The 25,807-nt window shown below is 44.0% G+C and overlaps 1 protein-coding gene across 4 annotated transcripts; it reads right to left on the reverse strand.

Moving 5' to 3' along the window:
* Positions 1-1,911: 1,911 nt before the first annotated feature.
* Positions 1,912-23,822, reverse strand: NTAQ1 (N-terminal glutamine amidase 1). Of its 4 annotated transcripts, XM_042254164.2 has the most exons (7): positions 19,782-19,938; positions 14,630-14,729; positions 13,816-13,866; positions 9,552-9,700; positions 8,434-8,558; positions 7,232-7,287; positions 2,471-2,582 (listed from the first exon to the last, which is right to left on the reverse strand). In XM_042254164.2, exons 1-6 carry the CDS (start codon positions 19,868-19,870, stop codon positions 7,268-7,270), a joined length of 534 nt encoding a protein of 177 aa, XP_042110098.1. In that variant the 5' UTR covers positions 19,871-19,938; the 3' UTR covers positions 2,471-2,582; positions 7,232-7,267. The 4 variants fall into 4 exon arrangements, with proteins under 4 accessions (XP_027828723.1, XP_042110097.1, XP_060249668.1 ...); XM_027972922.3 differs by lacking the exon at positions 7,232-7,287 and having other exon boundaries at positions 1,912-2,582; XM_042254163.2 differs by lacking the exons at positions 7,232-7,287; positions 13,816-13,866 and having other exon boundaries at positions 1,912-2,582.
* Between the last annotated feature and the right edge of the window lie 1,985 nt (positions 23,823-25,807).

A 25,807-nucleotide genomic window follows, 5' to 3' on the forward strand; every position in this document is an offset into this window, starting at 1 on the left:
GGAGACTTGGGTTCGATCCCTGCATCGGGAAGATAACCTGGAGAAGGAAATAGCAACCCACTCTAGTATTCTTGTCTGGAGAATTCCATGGACAGAAGACCCTGGCAGGCTACAGTTCATGGGGTCATAAAAGTCAAATACAACTTAGCAACTAAACAACAATTAAAAATGAAACCGAGAAAAACCAGAGTTCGTCTTTACTTCCACTGCTAATGAGCCCTTTTACTGACAGACACAATCATTTGCAAAAGCCATGGTAATATCCACAATCAGCTATAGTCAGTTCTACTGACCTGGGAGCCATTTTATATCATGTAATTGCTTCCCTGTCAAGATTCTCAGAGATGCCTTATTTCTCTTATTTTCAGAGTCAATTACAAATTCTACTTGAGTCCCCTGCATTTCTTGAAAGCTCCTCTTTCCACACAGCATTTATCAGTAATTTATTCAGTTCTCTCACACGCTAAGGATAAAGAAAAGCGAATCTGACCGCAGAGAAAAGTAAAAGCACAAAGAGACAATGGTAACAGTTTCCTGATAAAATCAACCGTTCTGAAGAAAAATCTTGCAAGGGAAGCTACCAGTCAGTTAGAAGTGACAGCACTCCTACTCACACAGGCTGAAGAGGAAAAGGAACCTTCTGGTCTGTGTACCTGTTAAGTTCAAAGGCTGGGGCTGGCTTGAAGCACAGGAAGATGCAGGGACTGAGAAATGCCCCTGGGGCGCCTGCTCTGCAAGGCAGCAGTGAGCAGGAGGGTCCTTCTTCTACTGCAGTCAGAATGCTCCCAGCAGCCCCAAACTCCCAGGGCCCTGGCCCAATAGTCCTGAAGGAGCAAGAACTTCTCTCTCTGAATGCCAGCACAGCAGTTCCAGAGAACCCTGGGACAGGTCACTCTCAAGACTTGTGCAGGGGTGGGGTCCACGCCTGGTCCAGCTTAGGCAACATGCCTTTATCTATGGCCATGGGGACTCTATGAAATATGCGAAGAAGTTTCTCAAAAGGTACTGAAGGAGTGGTAGGTAGAAAAAAACAAGAGTCCTTACTTCCTCCAGCAAGTCATGACAATGGCCACTGGATATGTTGACAAAACCTTGCTCACCACACTGGTTAGAAGTAGGGGGTTTTCAATTTCAAGGCAAGGTGGCTGGGAAGTTCAAACTTAACACACACAGATAGTCTGACGGGTCTTCACCAGACATAATTTTGAATACCATATTGGAAACCTGCTCACTAATTGGCAAGGGGAAAAAAATCTACAGAGATGCAATTTATAAATCAGATCACAATCCTTTGTTCCCTCTGAATGTTTCTGCTCAAGGCAAGTATTTCTGGGGTCCAATTTGCCAAAACTTATCTCCTTTATTGTAGTCACGTACTTTTTAAATGACCATCTGAAACGCAACAAAGTCATCCAAGTATAGGGTCTATACTGAACTCTAAATTACAAACATAATTTAGGCTGTATTGGTATGCCTCTTACCAGAGCTGATTCACTTTCTCTCAGCATCTTCCAGGTCAGCTGAAGCAGCTGGATACGTGGTATTTCCTGAGACTGATTCTCGAGGAAATGACTGCAAGCATCCCTCCAAAGCACAAGGCAGGGGATGTGAATGGAAGTTTCTTAGTAAGCAGAAAACACACCTAAGAGCGAAAGCTTGCACAGCCCTATTGTAAGAAATGTGCTCCTTTTTACAACAGAACCATGGAGTATGTGAATGAGAACTATCGCTATATGCTGCTTTAACGCCAAACATCTTTTATTTGGAATTAGATGATGAAAGCCAAAGTTCCAGACACATCTTCAAGAAGGAAGACTGATCAATGCACTCTGAAGGACGTTCCTGTCTACAACTTAGACAGTCTTGGGTATCCCAGATTATCAAGAGGGACACAAAATCTTCCAAACAAAATTAATTTAAGTCAATTTTATTTAAAAACATATAAATAGGCCAAAGAACCCTTAAGCCTGAGAGGGCTGCAAACTTTTCTAAGAACATAATGGTCCCAAAAGACTAACATTTATTGCTGATTCAGCTCACAATGGCAGCCCTCTTCAAGCAGCAGCACAGTTACTAGCAAACATTTTACGGGCCTCTTTTATGAGCATCAGAGATACACAAAGCAATGGGCCACGGCCCTGCCCTCAGGGAGCTTACAGTGGAGCTGGAGAGACATGATACATCCAAAAGAGATACAAAGTCCACATATCAATATCATAACAAAAAGCAATTACTGGCCTAAGTCTTCATAGGTTTTAACAAATGAACAGTAGGTATATCTGAGCAACTACATCAAGTTTCAACCTGACATATCAAAAAAATGGTTTCTATTTATTCTTTTCAATTCAACTGAATTAAAAGGGGAAAGCATAATTCCAAGCCAAATGTACCATAATGTTTGCTGTCTCAGATGAAGGGGTAGATTGTTCAGATTCTAGGGTTTCTCTACGGCACCACATCCAGAGATCAAGTTCAGTAGTTCTGGCTGCTAAACCGATGTACAAACTCAGACAGCGAGTAGACGGCTCCCCAACCGACCTCAGGATCCATGCTGATAAAATCATTCAGGTTCATCTTGGAATCTACAAAATATATGAAAGAAATGTCCACTGCAGGCACAATTCCGGTTTAACAGCCCCAAAGACCAACAGTAGGGAAAATTATTCAAAGGTTTCATAAGGGATCAATATCATTCTGTGGTATTCTTATCTCAAATGTATAACCTCAACTGAATCATGAAAAACATCACACAAACCCAAACTGAGGGACACTATACACAGTCACTGATCAGTATCCTTCGAAAGGGTTGTTGTTTAGTTGCTAAGTTGTGTTTGACTCTTTCGTGACCCCATGGACTTTGGCCCACCAGGCTCCTGTGGACATGGGACTTCCCAGGCAAGAATACTGGAGTGGGAAGTTGCCATATCACGAGGGGATCTTTCCAACCCAGAGATCAAACCCACATCTTCTGCACTGGAAGAAAGATTCTTTACCGCTGAGCCACCAGGGAAGCCCCTTCAAAAGGGCAAAAGTATAAAAGTAAAAGAAAAAAGAAATTGTCACAGATGAAGGAATGTGAGGAGACATGACAACTACATGTAATATCCTGGGTTGGATTCTGGACCAGAGAAAAGAAATTGGGGTAAAAGTCACAAGCTATAAATAAGGTCTGTAAGTGAACAGTACTGTGCTGATATTTTTGCACTGATTTATTATTTTCTTGCTTTAGATAATTACGCCACGGTTTTCTCAGATACCCTGGAATTTGAGTAAAAGGTACAAAGGAACTTTCCGCGCTGTTTTACCCAATTCTCTAGCAATCTGAAGTCATGTCCAAATAAAAAGTTAGATGAAACATGCACAGATAAACTGCTGATCTACTGGATAAAACGGCCAATTTACAGAAAAATTCAGAAGACAGAAGAGATACAATCTGCAAAACCAGACCTTTTCTCCCAGATTCATTGCTTCAACAAATAAATTACAAGGAAAAAAAGAGCTGGACTAGGAATCTCCTCATATTAAAAAAAGACTCCACAGAGACGTAACAACCAAGCACAGGGTAGGGGTTTTATTTGGATAATAATTCAAATAAATGTACCATAGGAAAAAGATTACAACTTTATGAGACAACTGTGAATCTAAACACTGACTAGAGAGAGAAATGCTGATTTTAAAGAACTGTTAAATTTTTTAGCTGTAATAAAGACACTGTGGTCATACTTTAAATACACTAATCCTTATATTTTAGAGATTCATACTGAAATATTTAGAGTTGAAAGTACCTAATATCTGGAATTCACTTCAACATAATACAAGAAGGGGGAAAGTGGATAGGCTATCAGCCATGAGCTGATAACTGTTGAAAGTCTCATTTTCTGTCTAGTTTTGTTTACGATTTAAATTTTCCATACCATACATTTTTTAAAAGTATGTACACATTTCTTCTTGTCCTCATTAAAGAATAGTTATAGAACTATACTCCTATCAAAAACCGTCAGGAAAGCGGACAAAGTATATTCAGCAGCTCTTTCCACAAGCCAGACAATGGGCAACACGACCGACTGTCAGAAAGCAGAAACAAGGGAGGGAGCCCTAGGACCCTCCAGTTCACTGCCCAGGGAGAATTTCCAGGTCACAGCACAGAAGGAGCAACACGAACAGCTTGGGGGTTCTGCCCGTGGGAAGACAGAGACCTGAGTCCAGCAGGGCACAGTGGCTATGTGCTGGGGACAGAGTGTGGAAGAGGACGAAACTACGCAGACAGTGCTCTGGACTTCTGCAGAGGCAACTCAGCCTCTACCCCCAAGTCTGCCTAAGGACTGAACTCATGAAGCCAGGAAAGAAGCCCAGAAAGCAGCTGATCTTAAAACTCCCAGAACTTCCATAGTCCCCACCAGCCAAGGGGGAGAGAACCCATAACACATGGGCATTTAGCAGAACCCTCAAAAGGGTTACACCTGAGTAGCGGAGCTAAATGAGGGCAGGGTGAAAGGCTGCTGAGAATCTGCACTGCACGCTCAGTTGCTTCAGTTGTGTCCAACTCTGTGCGACCCCACGGACTGGAGCCCACCAGGCTCCTCTGTCCACGGGATTCTCCAGTCAAGAATACTGGAGTGGGTTGCCATTTCCTCCTCCAGGGGATCTTCTCGACCCTGGGATGGAACCCACGCCTCTTATGTCTCCTGCATTGGCAGGCGGGTTCTTTACTACTAATCCCACCTGGGAAGCCCATACTGAAAGAGCAAGCCTTAACTGTAAGCTAGAACCAAATCCAATATTGTTTTTAAAAGTACCTCAAGATCTAGCAACTAACAATGTAAAAGTCACAAAGTCCAGCACCCGACCAAATAACATGAATCACACAAAGAAACAGGAAAACGCGACTCAACATCAGGAACAAAATCCATCAACGAAAACAGACTGAAATGACAGAGAGAATGCAACCAGCAGACAAGGATCAGCTATTATAAACACACTCTGTATATTCAAAAGGGTAGAGGAGAACGTGGGCACAACAGAGAGAAATGGGAGATATTAAATCAGCCCCAAGTGGAATTTTTAGAGATAAAAAAAATAAAATATGTAAAATGAAAAAAAAATGCACTGGATGGGATTAATAGCAACTTAATGCAGCAGAAAAGATAAATGAATTTATAGACAAAATAATTATTCAAAATGAAACATAGAAAAAGTCTGAAAAAAAGTGATCATTGACTTATGAGAATAAGAACGAGGCATCTAACATATGCGTAGGTGAAAGACAAGAATTTTTTTTAAAGGGGGAGATAGAGGTGGTGGTCAAAGGAAACATTTGAAGAAATAATGGCCAAATGTTTCCAAATTTGATGAAAACTATAAATCTACCAATCTAAGAATCTGAACAAACCTCATGTGGACTAAATCTAAAGAAAACTACAGTCCATCATAATTAAATTGCTGAAAATGGGAAATAAAGAGAAAAAAATCTTAAAAGGCAGCCAGGGAAGGGGGGAAAGATACACTACATTTAGAGAAACAAATATAAGAACAGTTTCCTTGATCAGAAACTAAGCAAGCAGAAAACAAGAGACACCTTTAAAAAACTGAAAGAAAAAACATGTAAAACTAGCGTATATTATCTAATAAATATATCTTTTCAAAAATGAAGACACTTGGGATACAGAACACTAGAAACAGTCTTACAACAAAAAAGCTAGATCATCACCAAAACCAGGACTTCTGTTGATGTGATCAGACAGCCAGGGATGAATAATGACCAAGTAATCCAAAATAAAGGAAAGACAGGCGCCTCCCAGGAAAGAAGGAGTAAAAGTTCTTGCTTACCTGAGGTAGATGTACTTACCTGACTTACTCCATGTAAGTCAGATAAAATCTTTACCAAATGGCTAAAGGAAACCTCAAGTTCTGAAATACAGTGGTATTCATTTTCTAGGACTTTTTAATGCAATTAAATAAAAAATGATTATTATCTGCAGGCATTCAACACCAGCGTTTAAAAATAAAATTAAAAAATTTTTAAAGATCAATATATAACAAATCAGCATTTGCCAGTATCTCCCTAAGAGGCACTGTAACATTTCTATTTACATATAACACTGGTCCTCCAGCTAGGTTCAGAATAGCCAGTGTCACTATAACACACCACATGAGAACAGGAAAATGAAAGGACAGAGAGGCAGCAAAGGGCTTAGAAAGAGAAAGGGACAGTCATGGCGTACCCTATAGTTCAGTCCAAGACTTGGGAAAGGTCCTTAAAAACTGAGCCATTAAAGGCTAGTGCTGAAACTGAGCTTTAGGGCAAGGCTGCAAGACTGTGAATCTTGGTTTCCTTCTTATCGGAGATGGGCAAAAAAAAGGAGAGGGTAGTTTCCTTCATTTAAAATACACTAAACGCTGAATTTAAAAGAGTGGGCCTGCAGACTCATGGCCACCAAAATTATTCAATGTTGGGGCCAAAATATAATGTGCAATGAATGAAATGTGATAAATTTTAAGCCCCTAAGGGCCAATCCCATAACCAAACGCAGTAAGGCTGCTATGAAAGTTACCTAAAACAGGCTTTAATTGCAAGTTTGATGTCTTCTTGAACCTCTTCTTCTTTTTAAACTTTTTTTTTTAAATAAAGCAATATTAATTAGCTAAAAGTAAATCCCCCCTTATCCTAACTTCAAACACATTCCTTTGATAAATGGGGCTTCCCTGGTGGCTCAGCTGGTGAAGAATCCACCTGCATGCAGACCTGGGTTCGATCCCTAGGTCAGGAAGATCCCCTGGAGAGGGGAACGGCTACCCAATCCAATATTCTGGCCTGGAGAATTCCACGGACTGTATAGTCCATTGGGTTGCAAAGAGGCAGACATGACTGAGCTAAAAGTAATTCCCCCTTATCCTAGCTTTAAACACATTCCTTTGATAAATGGGGCTTCCCTGGTAGCTCAGCTGGTAAAGAACCCACCTGCAGTGTAGAAGACCCCAGTTCCATTCCTGGGTCAGTTCAACTGATAAATAGAGGGCTTGAATTAATGGACTGACCACACAAGAGAACATGGCCACATGGTTAAATTACTACATGAGAAACCAGTATGTTTACCCCACACTTCAGAGCAGTTTCCTTTGAGTTCTAACCTCAAGTTCAGGAGGCCCCCAGTGAGCTAGTTACACAGGGACAAAAAAGAGACATCCCCTCCCCTGCTCTTGAGCTCAGGGAGGTAACAGACCTGCCACCCACCAGCTGTGCCTGGGGGCCAGGCAGAGGGTTGGACCTTCATGGACTTGTGTTCATGTCTGCCAAGTGAAGAGGAGATGAACGTGAGATAGGAGGGGGCTGGCACAAAACAGCACCTCCTGGGAAGCAGTCACCAAAACCCAAAGGAACAAGTCAAAGAGGACGGGGGCTGACACGGTTTACTGAAGGCTTACTGAAGGCTCAGCTCCTGCGGCAGTGCTCCTATGTGGAAGAGACACAGGGAGCCACAGAGGCACTGTCCGGACCACACCCAGTAGGGTGTGTGAGATGAAAACAAGACCCACGAAGCCCTCTCTTGACCTAAGCTAGCCCAGTTCTGATGCTGAGCCTGGGAACCAGGTTGGTGGACCCGAAGCAATGCCAATATGAACTTTAAAAATCATGAGAGCTTTCCACAGAGAGCTGCAAAATCAGAGATGGAATCTTCCTTCAGTGTTCACTCCCTTCAAATATACCAAATACACTTTTTTACTTTCTTCCCTGCTGAACTCTGAACTCTAATGTTCTGTTTTTCTGGCCTCCTTTACAGCCTGCAGAGCATCTTGACTCAGACAGCATCATCCTCATCAGAGGATGGTTTTTACCAATTAATGGCAACCTTGTGAATTACTTCCCACCATAAATTCACCCAGGTGAATGCTAGACAACAGTAATATGATGAAGAACCCTTGATCTACTTAAGTCTCGAGAAATTATTAACTGGACTGATGCCTAAAAGCACATAAATGAGATGAGTGGGACAATAAAACTAGCTAGCTCTCACTGCCTTTCTAACGCAGATTTTATTACAGAGATTTCACAGGTCTCAAAGAGGCACCAGGGAATTCCCTTCACCATAACATAAAACCCCACCACGGGGAGGCTCTACAAGTCCCACGGTAAAGTGGCACAAACACACAGTTCTCCCCAAGTCTGGTGGACCAGAGACAGGGACAGCCGATATTCCGGCAACCGGGTTGTGGTTTGGCTCCCTGAAGCCTTTCCTCTCCCAGGAAACCTTCCAATCCTGCTCTCTGAGCCTCCATTTCTGAGTCTGATAAATACACACAACTACACTCCCTCTCACCTCCTAACCACTCTGGGAGTCTTACCCAAAGGACAGTGCACTTCCTGTCCTTGGTTAAGGGAACTCCCTCATCAGCACACTGATGGGAAACCCCTCTGAGAGGGCGTCCCTGGCTCACCTCCAGTCTCGATGCAGGGATACGACGGGGGAGGCTCTCTCCAGTTCCCACTGGAGTCTTTCATGTGAGATCGGTCAGAAGCAAAGTTCTTCAGATATGAGTCTGCACGGATCACTCTAAATTTCCTGCACGTAAACCAACATTCCTTTATGTAACAGTTGACACTCTACCTCAATTCTTACAGAGACTCATTTTCTATGACATGCACAAAACTAGGCACACATTTTTGTACTATTAGTGACAGGCAGATAGTTTAGGCGCTAAGTCGTGTCTGACTCTTGCGACCCCGTGGGCTGTAGCCCAGCAGGTTCCTCTGTCCATGGAATTCTCCAGGCAAGAATGCTGGAGTCAGTTGCCATTTCCTTCTACACTATTAGGGATACACAAACAGATATGTGGCTTTAACACCTGTTAAAGATACCATGAGAAATGATCAGCTGACATTCCAAACTACAAAGGCGTGGAAATCTATCCAGTTGCCTTTCCTTTCTCAATGAATATATCAAGGGCCAAGGGCATAATTTTCAGGTGTTGGTATCATGAAAGTGTTAGTCACTCAGTCGTGCTGGACACTTTGTGACCCCATCGACTGTAGCCCGCCAGGCTCCTTTGTCCATGGGATTCCCCAGATAAGAATACTGGAGTGGGTCGCCACTGCCTTCTCCAGGGGATCGTCCTGACCTGAGGGTTGAACCTGGGTCTCCTGCACTGTGGGAAGATTCTTCACCATCTAAGTACCAGGGAAGCCTATCATACTCCTCTCAATTTTGGCGTCATGTGGCATCCAGCTCCCCCACCCCACCCCACCCCACCATCCACACACCCAAAAATAAGAGTATGAAAGACATTCCAAAACTGACTTGAAGAAAATGTTTTGGATTTCGTCACACAAAGTTTTAAAGACTGCCAGCCTTTCATACGATGGACAACCTTCAAAACTTCAAAATATTTTGAATCTGCTGTGTAGTACATGACTCTCAAATATCAACTCAATGGTAAAGCCAAGACAAGCAACCTTTGCAAAACCAACACAGAAACAAGCACGCAAACAGAGTAACTGTATAATCGTCAAAGTCTAACTTCAGACGAGTAGGTAAACCCACCCTGAGTTTCCTCACCTTCTGAACTGTGGATGGATGTCCTCATCAGACTTAAAGGCATCTTCCACGTATGTGTCAAAGGGGCAGGGGAACGGCAGGACAGTGTCAAGGTCATAAATGAAGCTCTGTCCTCCGCTTGAAACATGAAGCAAGACAACGTGGTAATCCTAGACGTAAAAGTTGCTGTAGTTAACCAGGTTACCTTATGATGGAGTATTCCAAGGTTATAGTTATAATGCCTATCTACCAGCAAAAACATACAAGGCTAATACAGCCCTCCTTAAAATAACAAAGCAAACAGAAAACCCTGAAAACAGACCAGATGTCCAGTGACAGGGAACAGTTACATAAACAGTGGAAATGTTCATGTATATTAACTGTATACCTTCAACCCAGCAATTTTACCATTAGGAATTCATCTTAGAGAAACACTGCCATATGCAGGTAAAGGTATATATTCCAAGAAAATCTCTGCAGTGCTGTTTTTAACTGTGAAGATTCAGAAACAATCAGAAGTCCACCAAGAGGGGAAAGGCTAACAAACCACAAGGCAGCCGTAAGATGGGGTACTGTGCAAAAGACTTAGGTAAACTTTTGTGGAAATTGGATTAACTCCGTGTTACACAGTTGGATGGAAAAAGCAAATTGCAGATTATGTATTATACATTATTATTTAAATTGATGTGTATATAAAGACAGATGTCTGTGTTCAGAAGTACACATGCATGCATATGAGTACAGAGAAAAAGTCTATAAGGTATCCTCCAAACCATTAACAAAGCAGAACAGCCTGCGGTCAGCCTGGAGAGGGAAAGAAGGACTTTAAAATGTTGTTGGGACTTCTCTGGTGGCCCAGTGACTAAGACTCTGAGCTCCCAATGCAGAGGGCCTGGGTTCAATCCCTGGTCAGGGACTGGATCCCACATACCACAACTGAGAGTTCTCATGTTGCAATGAAGATGAAAGATCCCTCATGCTGCAACTAAGACCCAGCGTAGCTAAAGAAATAAATTTTTTTAATGTTGTTGCTACTGATTTTCAATCAGCCATGCCCTTATCCGTAGCCATTAAGGAAAAAGGACACCAAAAGCTTCTCCCGCACAGCTGGGTCCCAGCATGCATGTGAATTCTCACTCTCACCCCCAGACACAGGGTGCTGCTCAAGCCAGCTAAGAGCTAGAATGGATGTCAGGAAAATTTATCAATGGACACGAGGGCAGTCTGATGCTTAGAATGCCTCGGAAGAAAAACGCTCACAGAGAAAACAGCATTGTGAGATTAAAATGTCCAATCACATTAGTACAATGTTAGGAATACCATACATTTCTAGTACTTCGGAGCTTACAAAGCACTTTCTCAAATGATGTTTCATTTGACCCTGTGAGGTAGGGGAAGACAATTAACTGAGACTGGAGACACTGCGCCATCAGAGCCCAAAGTGCTATCTTTGGCTCCAATTCTATCTTAGGAAAGCAGAATCAGCGTCAGAAATGAACGCTTCTCTCCTGTCCTCCCCTTAATGCATCCAGCCCTCTCCTATAACAGTCCGAGACTTTGGCCCCCTGGGCCTCTTCACGTTATTCCACTCCACCTGTGCTGCGTCTCCACCGCTCTCCCCCAGTTCATCACTGCCGCTCCAGCTCAAATGCTTTCCCCACCCAGGAGTCCATCTTCGATCTTCTCCCATCCCTGCCAGCAGCAGTCTCTGCCATATCCCAAATCGGGTTCTCTCCTGACATCTACTTCATGTTATGTTTTTTTTAATACATACTCCCAATTACTTGTGGGAAACTGTGCTATTAAAATACAGATACAGAGATGAGAAAGATAGGTCCAAATATTCAAGAAGTTCCTGGAGAAGCGAGTGGGAAACCCAAGTCAGTGGTGGCAGAAGAGTGAGAGAATGAGGGAAGACAGGAGGCGGGAGAGCCTGCGGGTTAGGGCATATGAGGCGGAATCACCCAGTTCAACTTCAGCCACGCCACCACCGGCCTCTGTTTCCTCTTCTGTATAATGGGGATAACTGTAGTGTTTGAAAGTGAAAGTTGTTCAGTCTTTGTGTCCAACTCTTTGGGACTCCATGGACTGTAGCCCGCCAGGCTCTTCTGTCCATAGGGATTCTCCAGGCCAGAATACTGGAGTGGGTAGCCATTCCCTTTTCCAGGGGATCTTCCCAACCCAGGGATCAAACTGGGGTCTCCTGCATTGCAGGTGGATTCTTTACCAGCTGAGCCACAAGGGAAGCCCAACTGTAGCAGTTTACCTCATAGTATTACTCACACTGTTACTGAGAGAATTAATGAGATTATTATGTAAATACTCAGCCTTCTTAAAAACCAACCAACGTGGCGAGGGGGGCCCCCACAAGGGGGATGGCAACCCAACTAATAAGGGGAGTTTCACTGAGGAAAGGCTGCATCTTGCCTAAAGAGGAGAGCATTCCAGAAAGAGGAATGCTTGTGGAATGGCATAAACAGAGACTTCCTGGGCAGTCCAGTGCTTAGGACTCTGCTCTTCTACTGCAGGGATCACAGGTTTGATCCCTGGTTGGGGAACTAAGATCCTGCAGGTTGCACGGCACAGCCAAAAAAATTAAAAAAAAAAAAAAAAGAAAAGGCATAAACAAGGAATATCCTTCTGGCTAGCTCAGGTCTATGTTCCTACATAGCAGATGGCCAGTGAACTCAAGGGAAAGCAGGCCACCTCCATGAGGAGAGGCAGAGATGGGGACCAAGGAGACTCGAGAAGTAGCTTCCCTCTCTGAGCCAGGTGAAGAGAGCTTGTCCAAAGGCCTGGGAAAGACACCGCAGGCTAGAGGCAGGAGCGCCCACTTAGAAAGTGACCTCTTCCTCGGGGGTTGGTCTCCACCGACTGAGGGAGGCTCACCCACTGCCTACAACAGAACAGCAACGAGGCACAGATCAACTGTATTCCACACACGAAGTCTGTGGGGAGACTCCCTGAAACAGGATTTTCCACCGGGAGCTGCCATGAGCTGCTGTGTAAAGAGGGCACAATCACAGATCCTTTCCCTGAAGACCGGCAGCTGAGCGCTTCAGCAATGGGCATGATGCTAGGGCAGATGGACAGTCCACAGCTGCGGTTCTATCGCTCTGTTAACAAAAATCGCTAACACTTTTAGAGCACTGGTGCAGATACAAGGGTGATGCTTCAAAAATGCATCATCTCCCTGAGGCCCCCGGTGACCAGAGGAGGATACCCAGGAAAGACGGTAACTAAGCCGTCCAGCTCACACAGCCCAGCAGAAGGGGGACTTGGGCTTAACCCCAAAGTGCCTCACTCAGCCTGCGCTCCCAACCCAACGCTGCTGGATTCGGGCTTCAGAGCAGCAAGTCTCCCGCTGGTGAAGGAAGCTAGAGTGTGAGCTCCATGAAGCCAAGCGTTTTAGTCTATTCTGTGCCTCGTATATAACAGGCATTCAATACATATATGTTATATAAATGAATGAAGCCAATTCAAATGATGTCTTATCCTAAATATGCATTGGAAACTTGATGTTTGTTACATTATCATGAATGGAGTTTTTCTTTTATCTCCATGTTTCTTAGCACAAACAGTTCCATTCTTCGGGGCAGCAGGTTAAGGTGACATATGGATGTGTGCTGGAAAGGCCCCCATCTGCCACCTATCAGCCAGGTAACCCTGAGGTAGTCACTTTGCCTTTCTGGGCTTGTTTCTTCACCTGAAAAATGAAGGGGTTGGAATAGATCTGTGTTTTTGAAATGCCAGTCATGCTAAGAATTTTGCTAAGAACACAAATTCCTGAACCTTTAGATCAACTAGATTAGAAACCTTTTTTTTTTTTTTTTTTTTTTGCCACATCAGGCAACAAGCAGGATCTTAATTCCTCAACCAGGGATTGAACCTAGGCTCTTGGCAGTGAAAGCCCTGAGTCCTAAACACTGGAATTCCCACAAACCTGTATTTTTCACACAGTCTCTGGATAACTCTACTGTGCAGATGGACCAGATGCTGCTGAAGTTCCTTCCAGTGCTAAACAGACAAGCGTCTAGACAACAATTGTATCTGCTACATCAGCCATTTAAAATCACTTCTATAATAATTTCAAAATTAAAAGAAAACATGCCTGTCAGTGCTTCTGCCTTAGACCAAATAACATCTGTCATCCAAAGGTCAAATTATTAATAACTATCATAGTCTTTCTCTACTGCCCCATCATTTCTGCTTTACCAAAACACAAAGACCGCTCCTGGATTACAAGTACTGCTGTATCAGAGCCTGTCTGTGCTGACCATCTTACCCAGATGACAGGTCCATCTCCGGGTCTTGCCTGCTGCTTCCAGATAGGTATCTACAAATACAATACACTTCCTGAGTCAAACTTTACAGAGCAAACACCACTCAATTCTTTCAGGCAATACACACATGGAAAATAAAATATTTCAAAACAACAAACAAGTCAGGTGGAAGATGAACAGATAAGAAATTCAAATCTTTCCAAGGGTCCTTAATAATGAAGGAGCAATAATTCATTGTTAAGATGTTCTCTGGAGAGTAGAAAGAGACCCAAACTAGGGATCGGAAGTCCTGGCAGGTTCACCTCTTGCTCTCCCACTTAATTATTCATGGGGCCTTCCCAAGTCTCTATTTCCTCATCTACAAAACGGAAACAGCTGTATGAACCCTGACTACTTCACAAGGTATCCATTGGGATCAAACAACATGATGTTCACAAAAGTGCTTTACAAAATACGAAGAGCTTACTTTTTTTTTTTAATACTTTATAGAAGTTTACTGTAGTTCCATAAAACACAGGAATGAAACTTTTCCTTCAAACCTAAGCATATATGCTTCTAGTCTAAGCATTTAAAAAATCTCTCACTTCATACCTAAAGAAAGTATAAACATACCATCACATATTTATTTCCCTACCTGCAAGTTAGGAACTAAACTCTTAACTACATCCTCATAGGGAAAAAATTTCATTCAAAAACAAACTTTGAACTGTTGCTGTATTTTATAAAGCACATTTTAGAACAAGCTAAACCCATCCTCTATTTAGCTTCGAATGTCATCCTGAATTTGTGTTCTTTCTGCATCACTCCCCAACTTACCATCTTCCTCTCATTAGATATGAAGACAGCATAACACTCTTCTAAAGGATACTGGTCGTGGTTTTTGATGTATTCGCAGAGCTTCCAAATATTTTCTTCACTGGAATAAAATAATTGTTTAAGCAATATAATTAAGCAAGAACATTCAGTTCTTGAGTGAACACTCAGTTCACTCAAATTTGAACAAAAGACCAATTATTACATTAAAAAAAAAAGTTGGTAGAGACCTTAAACACCACCTCCTCCAAAAACTGGCTAACAATTGTGCCTCCTCTGAAACATCCCCAGCAACAGCTGTTACCAACCCGAACTGTGCACGGACCCCTCTGCGGACACAGAGCTCACTACCTCTGTCAGCAGTGTTAACATGAGGCATTCTAACTGCTCAAATGCTCCATCGATATTCTAAAAGTTCTGAGTCCAGGGACTTGAATTCCAGTTTAGCCACTTACAAGGTAATAAGTTTTGGACACCTGACCTCTCTTGAGTGTCTGCTTTTCTCCTCTGTAAAGTGGGCATAATCATATCATCGATACTCAATAAATCCTAACATTGGTTGGCTGCTCCCCTTTGGAAATGGCAGGATGGGTATTGTGTAGGAGGGCTCCTGATTGGAAAAGATCAGGACGGTTATGGGATATGTCCAGGAATTATTCTGGAGGGAGCCTCTGGTGAATGCTATTCCCCAAGCCCCTCTAGTATGAAGGAGGTCCTGACTTTTAGAAAGCTCTTCCTCATGCTAAACTGAAATCCATCTTTCTTATACTGCTGCCCTAGATGAATCTCTCTTTTATGTGAGAGGCCTTCAGCTATTACGCAGCAATGGTAAGAACCACCAAAGTAAAGCAACGCCCAGTGCCTCAAACCAAGCCACACTGGCAGTCACACTCCAGCATGGGCAAGCCCCAGCACTCCTGGCAGTATTCACAGCCCAAGCTTTGGGTTCCTGTCTTCTTCTAATGGGGCACACAGCACCTTTGCTCAAAACGAGCTACGCCAATATTCCGCTCACACAAGTGACTCAAATTTGTCAAAACCTGAATCCCAGCCACCTACACCATGCGACCTGGAAACGGCACTGAGGACAGGCACAATTCTGTGGAGAGACACACGCTTCACTCAGCCTTGCCCTTGTCCACCTATCTCAACACTTCATGCAACCAGACTTAAAGTACCGAAGTTAACTGTTTATATTTTTCTCCCATGATTTTGTTTTCCCCTAGAATATCTAAGAAATCTTATGGGGGGAAAAATGGTGGCAGAGATACCAACAGGAGAATGCTAATAATTCTATGGGATGTGCAGCACAGAGTAATAATATTCGAACTGTTTCAATATAACATATAACATGCAGTAGCTAAAATTTTTTTAACCTGGACGTTCTCAGAGAGTTTTGAGAAGACATTTGTCTTTCTAATCTAGAGACATTCAGGAGCATTGACTATCAACAACAGCCTTTGATATACAAATCACTGTGCTAAGAGCTTGGAGTTCAGAACAATAAATCAGAGTTGCAGACGATGAGACTGAGATGAGCCATACACATCCATAAATAATTGAGTACCGCTGCTGCTGCTGCTGCTGAAGACCATAAAAGATGCATAGAGCAAGCACAGAGGAGGGAGTCATTCACTTTGAGGGATACAGGATGATGGAGGAACTAGGTCAGCAGGTTCTCCTTGTGTGTTTCCCTTTCCCCTCTCAAGAATGGAGAGTTAACCCCAGAAGTTCTCGAATCCATATGTACCATGAGTACTACTGGTTGGCTAAATACCCATGTAGCTTGGACATACTTCGCTTATTACTTTTCAAATATGAGTGAATATTACACAGAGAAAAAAATTAAACCTAAGAGTTACTGAATTTGCAGTCCCTTTTAATCAACAATTTTGTCTTCAAGAGTACAACTAATATGAAGGAGGATTCATGAAATTTTTCATGCTAATTAAAAAAAAAAGAGGGCCTCATCCTTGGAAATGCTGGGAGTCATCACTGGAATAGAAAGTGCCACAGATTAGGTGTGAGTCCTGCAACTCATTTAATTGGTTTAAAAAAATGGGGGGGGGCGGTGATAACAATAATGCCCCAGGCTGTCAGCTGAGTATCTGGGTAGCAGAGATGCTAACAAAGCAGTACGGGGACTGGGATTCTGCAGGGGTGACTGGTGATGAGCTGATAGAGAGGCATGCAGATGGGGAGGATCCCTGGGACACAAGCGCTTAACAATTATTGGAAAAATCCGAAATGATTACAACAGAATCAAAAACGCTTTGCAGGAGACTTCCCTGGTAGTCCAATGGCTAAGACTCTGTGCTTCCAAAGTAAGGGGCCTGGGTTTCAGCCCTGGCCAGGGAACTAAATCACACATGCCGCAACTAAAGATCCCGCATGCTGCAACCAAGACCTGGTGCAGCCAAATAAATAATTAAGAAATGCTTTGCAAACTGCACAAAACACAAATATTGGCTACCACTATTATCATTAAGCTTAAAAGCTAAGTGACATCTGACAGAAGCTAACAGAAGTCAAGAGGAGGCATTTATTCCAAGTTCGAAGAATCCGCAGGAGCAAACATAGAAAGGTGCACCAGCCTGATGCGTTCGGACAGGATAGAGCACTTGTTCTCCATCAGAGGTAATTTTGCCCCCTAAGGAACATTTGGCAATAGCTGGTGACATTTGGGATTCTGACAGATTGGGGGAGGATGGGCATCTAAAGGGTAGAGCCTGCCCTACGAAGAACAGATGCCCAAACAAAGAATCTCCATGCTCAAAATGTCAACAGAGGCAAGGCTGAGAAACCCTTGGGCAGAGCAGAGAAGCCAGGTTCACGAAGAGGTCGCAGGAACAGATGGTGACCAGATCTTTAGAGTGCTTGCTATACACAGGAGATAGACTTTATTGTCTAGGCCTGAGCTCCTGAAATTGGACCAATGGGCCAGACTCAGACTTCTCTACTGTGCAGCTCACACATCCAGGCTCTCTGGGGTTGGACTCTAAGATCTGCATATTCTATAAGCTCCAGGTGGTTCTCTGGTACATTCAAATTTAGACTGGCTTTGAGCAGTATGAAGCCAGCCAAAAATTAAAGGCTTAATGGGCTATGGGAAAGCTAGGCAGAGATGCCTGTTAGGAAGGACCAGAACAGGCCCCACCGGCCAGACCCAAGGAGGGACAGACCTATGTTTGAAGAGACCAGGAGGAGATGATCAACTGAACAGATATTCATCTCCTAGTATTCTTCCACTGAATCACTGCCCTCCTATTATGTCGGCCTCTCTGTCATTCCTCAAATATTCATGCCTGCTTCCTTCTAAGAGTTCTGTACCTGCAGTCCCCCTGCCTGGAGGGATCTCCTGCCAACATCCACAAAGCTCCTGCCCTCTTTCTTCAGCTCTCTGTTCAAATGTCATTTTTTTCTGTTCAAATGTAATTTTATCAACATCTTTAAGTATCCTAATAATATGGTGAGTCACCATCTCTTATCTTGTTCTATTTTTCTCACAGAACTTAACACACCCAAGTGTGGTTAAACTTGCTTTTGTCTGCTTTTCCCCAACAAAAATGTAAGAACTATGAAATCTTATCAGGGAATATGTCTACGTTGTTCACTGCAGTATCCCTAGTGTCTAGGATTCTGCTTCACATCCTCCATAAATATTTACTGAATAAATGAATAAAACAATGAATGGATCTCAGAGACAAGAACTAAGAGGACTGAGGTGAGAGGAGGGGCAGAAATGAAGTGTAGAAGTACCTACCCCAGAGGTTCCAAGTTCAGCACCACCACTTGCCAGATAAAGTCAAAGTCACTCAGTCCTGTCCGACTTTTTACGACCCTACCGTCCATGGGATTCTCCAGGCCAGAATACTGGAGTGGGTAGCCTCTCTCTTCTCCAGGGGATCTTCCCAACTCAGGGATCGAACCCAGGTCTCCTGCATTACAGGTGGATTCTTTGCCACCTGAGCCACAAGGAAAGCCCTTGCTAGATGTGTGACCTTGGGCAAACTAAAGGCCTCCCTGTGGCTTAGTATTTTCATTAATAAAGGAAATGAGAAAAAGGATAATAATAGAACTATCTCCTAAGCCTGAAAGTACTTGGCACTGAGCCTGACATGCAGTCAGAGCTGAACAAACTCCAGCTCTTCCTAGCACTGATTTGGTGACCAGCTGAAGGAGGAAAGGCAGTTTCAGAGGACCCTGATGTTTCTTGTGCAGGACTGGAAGTCTCCATTCAAGCAAAGGAATGGTAGGCGTGGCAGTGATAAGGCCGAAGATTAAGAGTTGTGATTCCACCACAGAAGTGGCCTAGGAAAGGGGCAGTGTGCGGACTCTGTGTTCCCAATCTGCATTCCTTCACTCACAAGCTATGTTGTTGTTGACTCACTAAGTCGCTGACTACAGCCAGGCCTCCCTGTCCTTCACAAGTTATGCGGCCGTAGGCAAATTTCTTGCAACCCTCTGTGCTTCGACGTGCTCACCCTTAAAACGGGAGTTTTAACAGTACCTTCCTCCTAATGTAAATGTGGGGAGAAATGAATTCGTTTACTGAAACGTCTGGGAACAATGCTCGGCATATACTGAGTACCACGTGTAAACGTAATCACTATTATAATAAAGACGTGGTGGTCTTTAAGCTCCTAGTTCCTGGTACAACGGAGCCTGAGTTGGAATCTTGGCTGCCTTTAATGAGTGACCTTGGAAATGTTTTTTGCAAAATCTCTGTGTTTTCATTCTCTTCCAAAATTAAAATGACCTTCACATCAGTGCGAAACCACTTTGGGCTTTAATTTAGTACAATAATTTTCAAAGGCTCTCTACCCTCCACCCTCCGCCTCCAACTCCCCTTTCAGGCGCCCCCAAGCACTGAGATCCCCTGAGAAAGGTCCAGGAGAAAAAGGCCAGGCAGAAGTAAACCACCTGACCCTTCCTGGCGGATACTACCCCCCTCCCCCAACACCCTCCGAATGCCCACACTCCACTCAAGACTCTAGGGCTGCCATTCCGGCTCCCTTCGCCCCTCAAACCGGAAAACCCTCCAGCCAGGCCCAGAGCGCCCCCGGGGAGGGGCTGAGAAGAGGCGGAGCCCGGCTGCGTCTCCACCGCCGAGTGGGCTGGGGAGACGCCGGGGGCTACCCCCGCGCCCCCTCACCAGTAGCAGCTGTTGTAGACACAGGCGTCCCGCGGGGGGCTGGCCGGCTGGTAGTGGGCGGCTGCGGCGACCGGGGCGTCCCCTTCCATGGCTGGCCTGGGTACCGGCCAGAGGCGTACGGTCCGGACCGGCCCCACCGGCGGGCTTCGGAGGAGGAGCCGGAGCACCACACGCAGCGCTGGTTCGCTGGGCGGACAGGGAGGAGCCCGAGGCTGCGGGTGGCGCCCCCGGGTGATGGGGCTTGAGGCAGGGTGGGCGGAGCCCGACCGGCGGAAAGCGCAGATCCCGCGCAGAAGCTCGAGATGCCGGTGGCAGGTTCCTGGAGGGTGGAGCTGGGAATGAAGAGAGTTGTCAGTGGCTTGACTCGGGCGGCCCTGGATTGGCTGGGCAGGTTCTGGTGGACGGGGCGTGGGCGGGGCGAGCGATGCAAAGTCCCGGCGCGGAAAGAGGTGGGCGGAGCTCGAGGCTCTCGGTAGCAGTGCCGTTGAGGGTGGAGTCTGAGAGACAGGGGCGGATCCTGGGTGGGTGAGCGGCTTGAGTCCATAGTGGGCGGAGCCAGGGACGTGGAGGATCTTGTGGTTCCCGGTTTGCGAAACCCCTCCAGGTGGGTGGGGTCGGGGGCCAGGGGCGGGGCCACGAGGCAAGTGGTCCTAGAGCAGCAGTGTGCCAAGAGTGCTGGAGGCTTGGGAACAGCGTGGTTTCGATCAGCGTGGGAAAAAAAAGAGGTCACCGGCTGGCCTCTTGAGAGGGAAGTCAAGGGAGGGCTTGGAGTTGGTAAACGGTGCTTCGTGAGTCTCGGAGGAGTCTGACACCTTCTAACCCCTTGCCAGCTGCGGCCAATGAGATTGGGAAGACTCCACGTGTGCAAGTGAAATAAGAGGATCTTTTGTGTGAAAAAGGTTTATTTTTGAGAGGGGCGATGGGACGCGGGGAGCGAAGAGGATGATGGAATGATGGAGGGAGGTTCATTCCAAATATACTGACTCAAAAAGGTATATTGATTCTTTCATACAGTAAGTAAGAACAGTTTTGAAAGCCCTTTTAGTATTAATCATGTATTTATTTGCCAGCAGTCTGGAAGGAAAGACACCAGATTGTTAAGTGTTTATCACTGGTGAATGAATGGCCTGGAGGACTTTCACTTTAGGTTTGTATCCTTCTGAATGTTTATATTTGCAAGGGACACATACAGCTGATCGGGTATTTTCCATTCTGAAAACCGAAATTGTTAGATTGGATTATAGACCATATACATATATATATATATATATATATATAGACACAGTCTGATTCTCCCAGTCTCATGAGTTCTAAAGCCCAAAAGTCCTCAAGACTTTTAATATAAGCCGTGTCAGTTATCGATGTATTACCTCTCAGGTCCAAATACATACTTCAACATAGACTCTATAATAAATAATGGAATTCCTTAAAGCATTTATCCTTTAAAATGAGCGGTGTTAAACCTTCTCTATTAAGTGCACTGAAAGAAGAAGCTTCCTGTGGTTTCTGGGAACCAACCAGGGTCAGGAGTGTGGTCTCAAAAACATCCTATAGGGTCTACAACAGCCACAGCCCCAAAATTGGTCCTTCTGTGACCTTACAGCTCTAGCCTTGCAATAACCTTTATGCAGCCCTCTTGACACAGAAACTAGAGCCCTGCGAGGACTGCAGGCAACCACCTAGCAAACCTTTCAGGGGGGCAGGGTGACACATTGAGCAGTCCTTCTGCTTCCATCTCTCCAATCCCCCAGCGTCTTAAAGGTCTTCTGTCCCTGCTGGTTCCCAGATTCCCATGGCTCCCCTCAAGGCTGGTTAGTGATCATGTTCCTCCATCCTCTTCTCTGTTGTTTGCCCAGCTACCCTGGACTGCTTCCAACCTGCTAAATGAGCAAATGTCTCTGCTATCTGGTAGCCAACCATCCTTTCTCCAACGTGATCCAGACCCCTCTCAAATTTGAGGATGCTCCCTCAGCCCGATACCATAGTTTTCCTTTTATCTCACATTTCACTTTTATCTTAGTTAATTCTTGACAGTCACAATCCTCTTTAACCTACCATGTGGTTTCTTCTGATTGGACCTAGACTGCTGCAGGATTCTGAAGCCAAACTAGTAGGTTCCATTACTTACTAGTTGTATGACCTTGGGCAAAGTTACTTTACCTCTCCGTGGCTCAGTGTCTTCATCTAAAATGAAGTTAATGACAATAACACCTACCTCAGAGGGTTGTTATGAGGATTGATTGAATTTATGTATATAAAGTAGAATGAACATGTACTGACACATGATGATGTGCTTAGTCGCTCAGTCGTGTCCCACTTTTTGCAATCCCATGAAGTGCAGCCCACCAGGCTTTTCCCGTCCATGGGGATTCTCCAGGCAAGAATACTGGAGTGGGTTGCCATGCCCTCCTCCAGGGATCTTCCCAACCCAGGGATCGAACCCAGGTCTCCCGTGTTGCAGGCTGATTCTTTACCGTCTGAGCCACCAGGGAAGCCCAACACATAATGATAAATGGTAGCAGTCATTTGTGGTATAGTTTCACTCCATTATCTCCAGTATATCCTAATTTCCATCACTGAGTGTCTTATTACTCAGATAAACCTTTGCAGAAGATACATGTTCAGTTCAGTTCAGTTCAGTTGCTCAGCTGTGTCCAACTCTTTGTGACCCATGAACCGCAGCACTCCAGGCCTCCTTGTCCATCACCAATTCCTAGAGTCTACCCAAACCCATGTCCACTGACTCGGTGATGCCATCCAACCATCTCATCCTCTGTCATCCCCTTCTTCTCCTGCCCTCAATCTTTCCCAGCATCAGGGTCTTTTCCAATGAGTCAACCCTTCGCATCAGGTGGCCAAAGTATTGGAGTTTCAGCTTTAGCATCAATCCTTCCAATGAACACCCAGGACTGATCTCCTTCAGGATGGACTGGTTGGATCTCCTTGCAGTCCAAGGGACTCTCAAGAGTCTTCTCCAACACCACAGTTCAAAAGCATCAATTCTTCGACGCTCAACTTTCTTCACAGTCCAAATCTCAAATCCATACGTGACCACAGGAAAAACCATAGCCTTGACTAGACAGACCTTTGTTGGCAAAGTAATGTCTCTGCTTTTGAATATGCTATCTAGGTTGGTCATAACTTTCCTTCCAAGGAGTAAGTGTCTTTTAATTTCATGGATGCAATCACAATCTGCAGTGATTTTGGAGCCCCCAAAAATAAAGTCTGACACTGTTTCCACTGTTTCCCCATCTATTTCCCATGAAGTGATGGGACCATATGCCATGATCTTCATTTTCTGAATGTTGAACTTTAAGCCAACTTTTTCACTCTCCACTTTCACTTTCATCAAGAGGCTTTTTAGTTCCTCTTCACTTTCTGCCATAAGGGTGGTGTCATCTGCATATCTGAAGTTATTGATATTTCTCCCGGCAATCTTGATTCCAGCTTGTGCTTCTTCCAGCCCAGTTTTTCTCATGATGTGCTCTGCATATAAGTTAAATAAGCAGGGTGACAGTATACAGCCTTGACGTACTCCTTTTCCTGTTTGGAACCAGTCTGTTGTTCCATGTCCAGTTCTAACTGTTGCTTCCTGACCTGCATACAGGTTTCTCAGGAGGTAGGTCAGGTGGTCTGGTATTCCCATCTCTTTCAGAATTTTCCACAGTTTATTGTGGTCCACACAGTCAAAGACTTTGGCATAGTCAATAAAGCAGAAGTAGACGTTTTTCTGGAACTCTCTTGCTTTTTTGATGATCCAGCAGATGTTGGCAATTTGATCTCTGGTTCCTCTGCCTTTTCTAAAACCAGCTTGAACATCTGGAAATTCACGGTTCCCGTATTGCTGAAGCCTATCTAACATGCGCTCTCTCACTTTCCTTATTTTCAGCTTTTCCCAAAGAAAGTTCATTGCTGCCTTCCAATTCTGCACAGCTTTTTTTTTTTTTCTGTTTTGCCACATTTTAGTCATATGTCTTTAATACTATTATCATGTGAAGTAACTTGACCTGTCTCAGCCTCTGCCATGAGCAGCACCATGACATGGTCTTATCTTGAGACCTTACAAAATAATAGCTCCAGAGTCAGACAGACCAACTCAAATCCTTTCTCGGCTAACTGTCCTGTACGACCTTGGACAATTCACCAGTCTTCCTGTGTGTCAATTTTTTTTGTAAAATGAGAGTAATACAAGTAGGTGTCTACCTAACAAAGCTGTCATGAGCATTAAGTACACTAATCTGTGCAAAAAGCATAGTGCCTGGCACAACAGAGAAGTCCCCCATGTAGTAAACAACTACCAGGTTTTGCAACTATGATTATCATTATTATACTTCTTTGTGAACAAAGTGTAAGCACTGTGAATGGGATAAATCCCTATAGAATTAACGGCTGTTTTGCTAAGATACAAGTGAGGTTACTGTCACAAACCCAAAAATGTGGTTTAGGGGAGATACAAATGCATTTCTTATATTACACCCTGGATGTTTACATTCCAGAGCTGATAGACTGTCTCCACAGTGTCTGTACCCAGGCGCCTGAGATCTGGATGGAAGGCCATATCTAGAATGTTGCACAGTTGAAAAAAATTGCTTCAGTCGTGCTTGACTCTTAGCGACCCTATAGATTGTAGGGGGTTCTCTGTTCAGGGGGTTCTCCAGGCAAGAATACTGGAGTGGGTTGCCATGCCCGCCTCCAGGGGATCTTCCTAACCCAAGGATCAAACCCACATCACCTTTGTCTCCTGCATTGCAGGCAGATTCTTTACAGCTGAGCCTAGTTGGAGAATGCTCACCACCAACTCTGCTGCAATTGCATTCTGGCCAGCAAAATCAGGAAAAAGGAGTAACAGAAGGTTTAAGAACAAAAATCCACAAAATGGTACATATCACTTCTGCTCACATTCCACTGTCTAAAAGATAATCACAAGGTCACATACACATGCAAGGGAGATTAGGAAATGTAGGGTTGATTCTGGGCAGCACAGGTAATAACAGTATCTCAAGCAAAAGGAAGGATGGATACTGAGAGTGTCAGAAGTCTCTGCTATAATGTGCTTTCTTTAAGCTACTAAACCTTTTCTTAAAAACAGGAATTAATCTTTAAATTGGAAAAAAAATAGATCATGTTTTTAAAACACACACAATTTCATGGTAAAGTCTATTAAAAAGAGTATGGTTTCAGAGGAGTTAGGAAGTACATAGACCAGATTCTGACCTGCAAACCCTAGTGATGTGGATGTGGAAGAAAAGAAAGATGCACTCAGACAAGGCAATACCCAATAAAATCAGGATGTTAAAGGGCAAGGGTTTGGAGGAGGAACTCATAAAAAAGGAAAATACAAAAGAGGGCCACAGATGTGAAAGGGGAGATTCAGGAATGCAGTCAGATTTAAGAACAAAAGGGGCTTTTATTTTTTGTTAGGGGAGGAGGTATGTTAATGCTCAGTATTAAGAGCTAGAAGAAAAAGAAAGAGAATCTCATTGCTTGAGACCAAATGATATGATGTGATCAGACAACTGAAAAATAAACAGAAATACCCAGTGTCTATTTTGCTAGCATTTTCTCTATCAAAAAAAAAAAAAAAAAGAATCCTCAAGCTGTAAAGAATAAAGAAAATAGCTGTAAGAGGAAATTAAAGCCCAGATAACTGTTAATCAGCTCTACCACAATACAAAATAAAAAGTCTGAAAAAAAATTAAAAATAATAAAGCAAGATAGGTGCAGTGGTAGAAATCACCAAGTTGCCTTAAAGGGGTCAAAAAATCTTTAGACTCAGATGAGTTACATTCCAGCATACTTAAAGTGCTTTAGTTTATGACCCCAAAGCCTTTCTTATGGATCTTTGAGAAAGTATGTTGGAAAAGATGACATAAGACTAAATATGAATAGTTGCTGTCTTCAGTTTCATAAAAGGAAAAAATATATATATGTATTCCAGACACTACACCCTGATGAACTTGATGTCTATTCCCAGGATGATTTGTGACCATGAAAAAAACAATGGTTATTATTTAGAGGACTCTACT

The sequence above is a fragment of the Ovis aries genome, chromosome 9 (genome assembly GCF_016772045.2).
Source record: "Ovis aries strain OAR_USU_Benz2616 breed Rambouillet chromosome 9, ARS-UI_Ramb_v3.0, whole genome shotgun sequence".
NCBI lineage: Eukaryota > Metazoa > Chordata > Mammalia > Artiodactyla > Bovidae > Ovis > Ovis aries.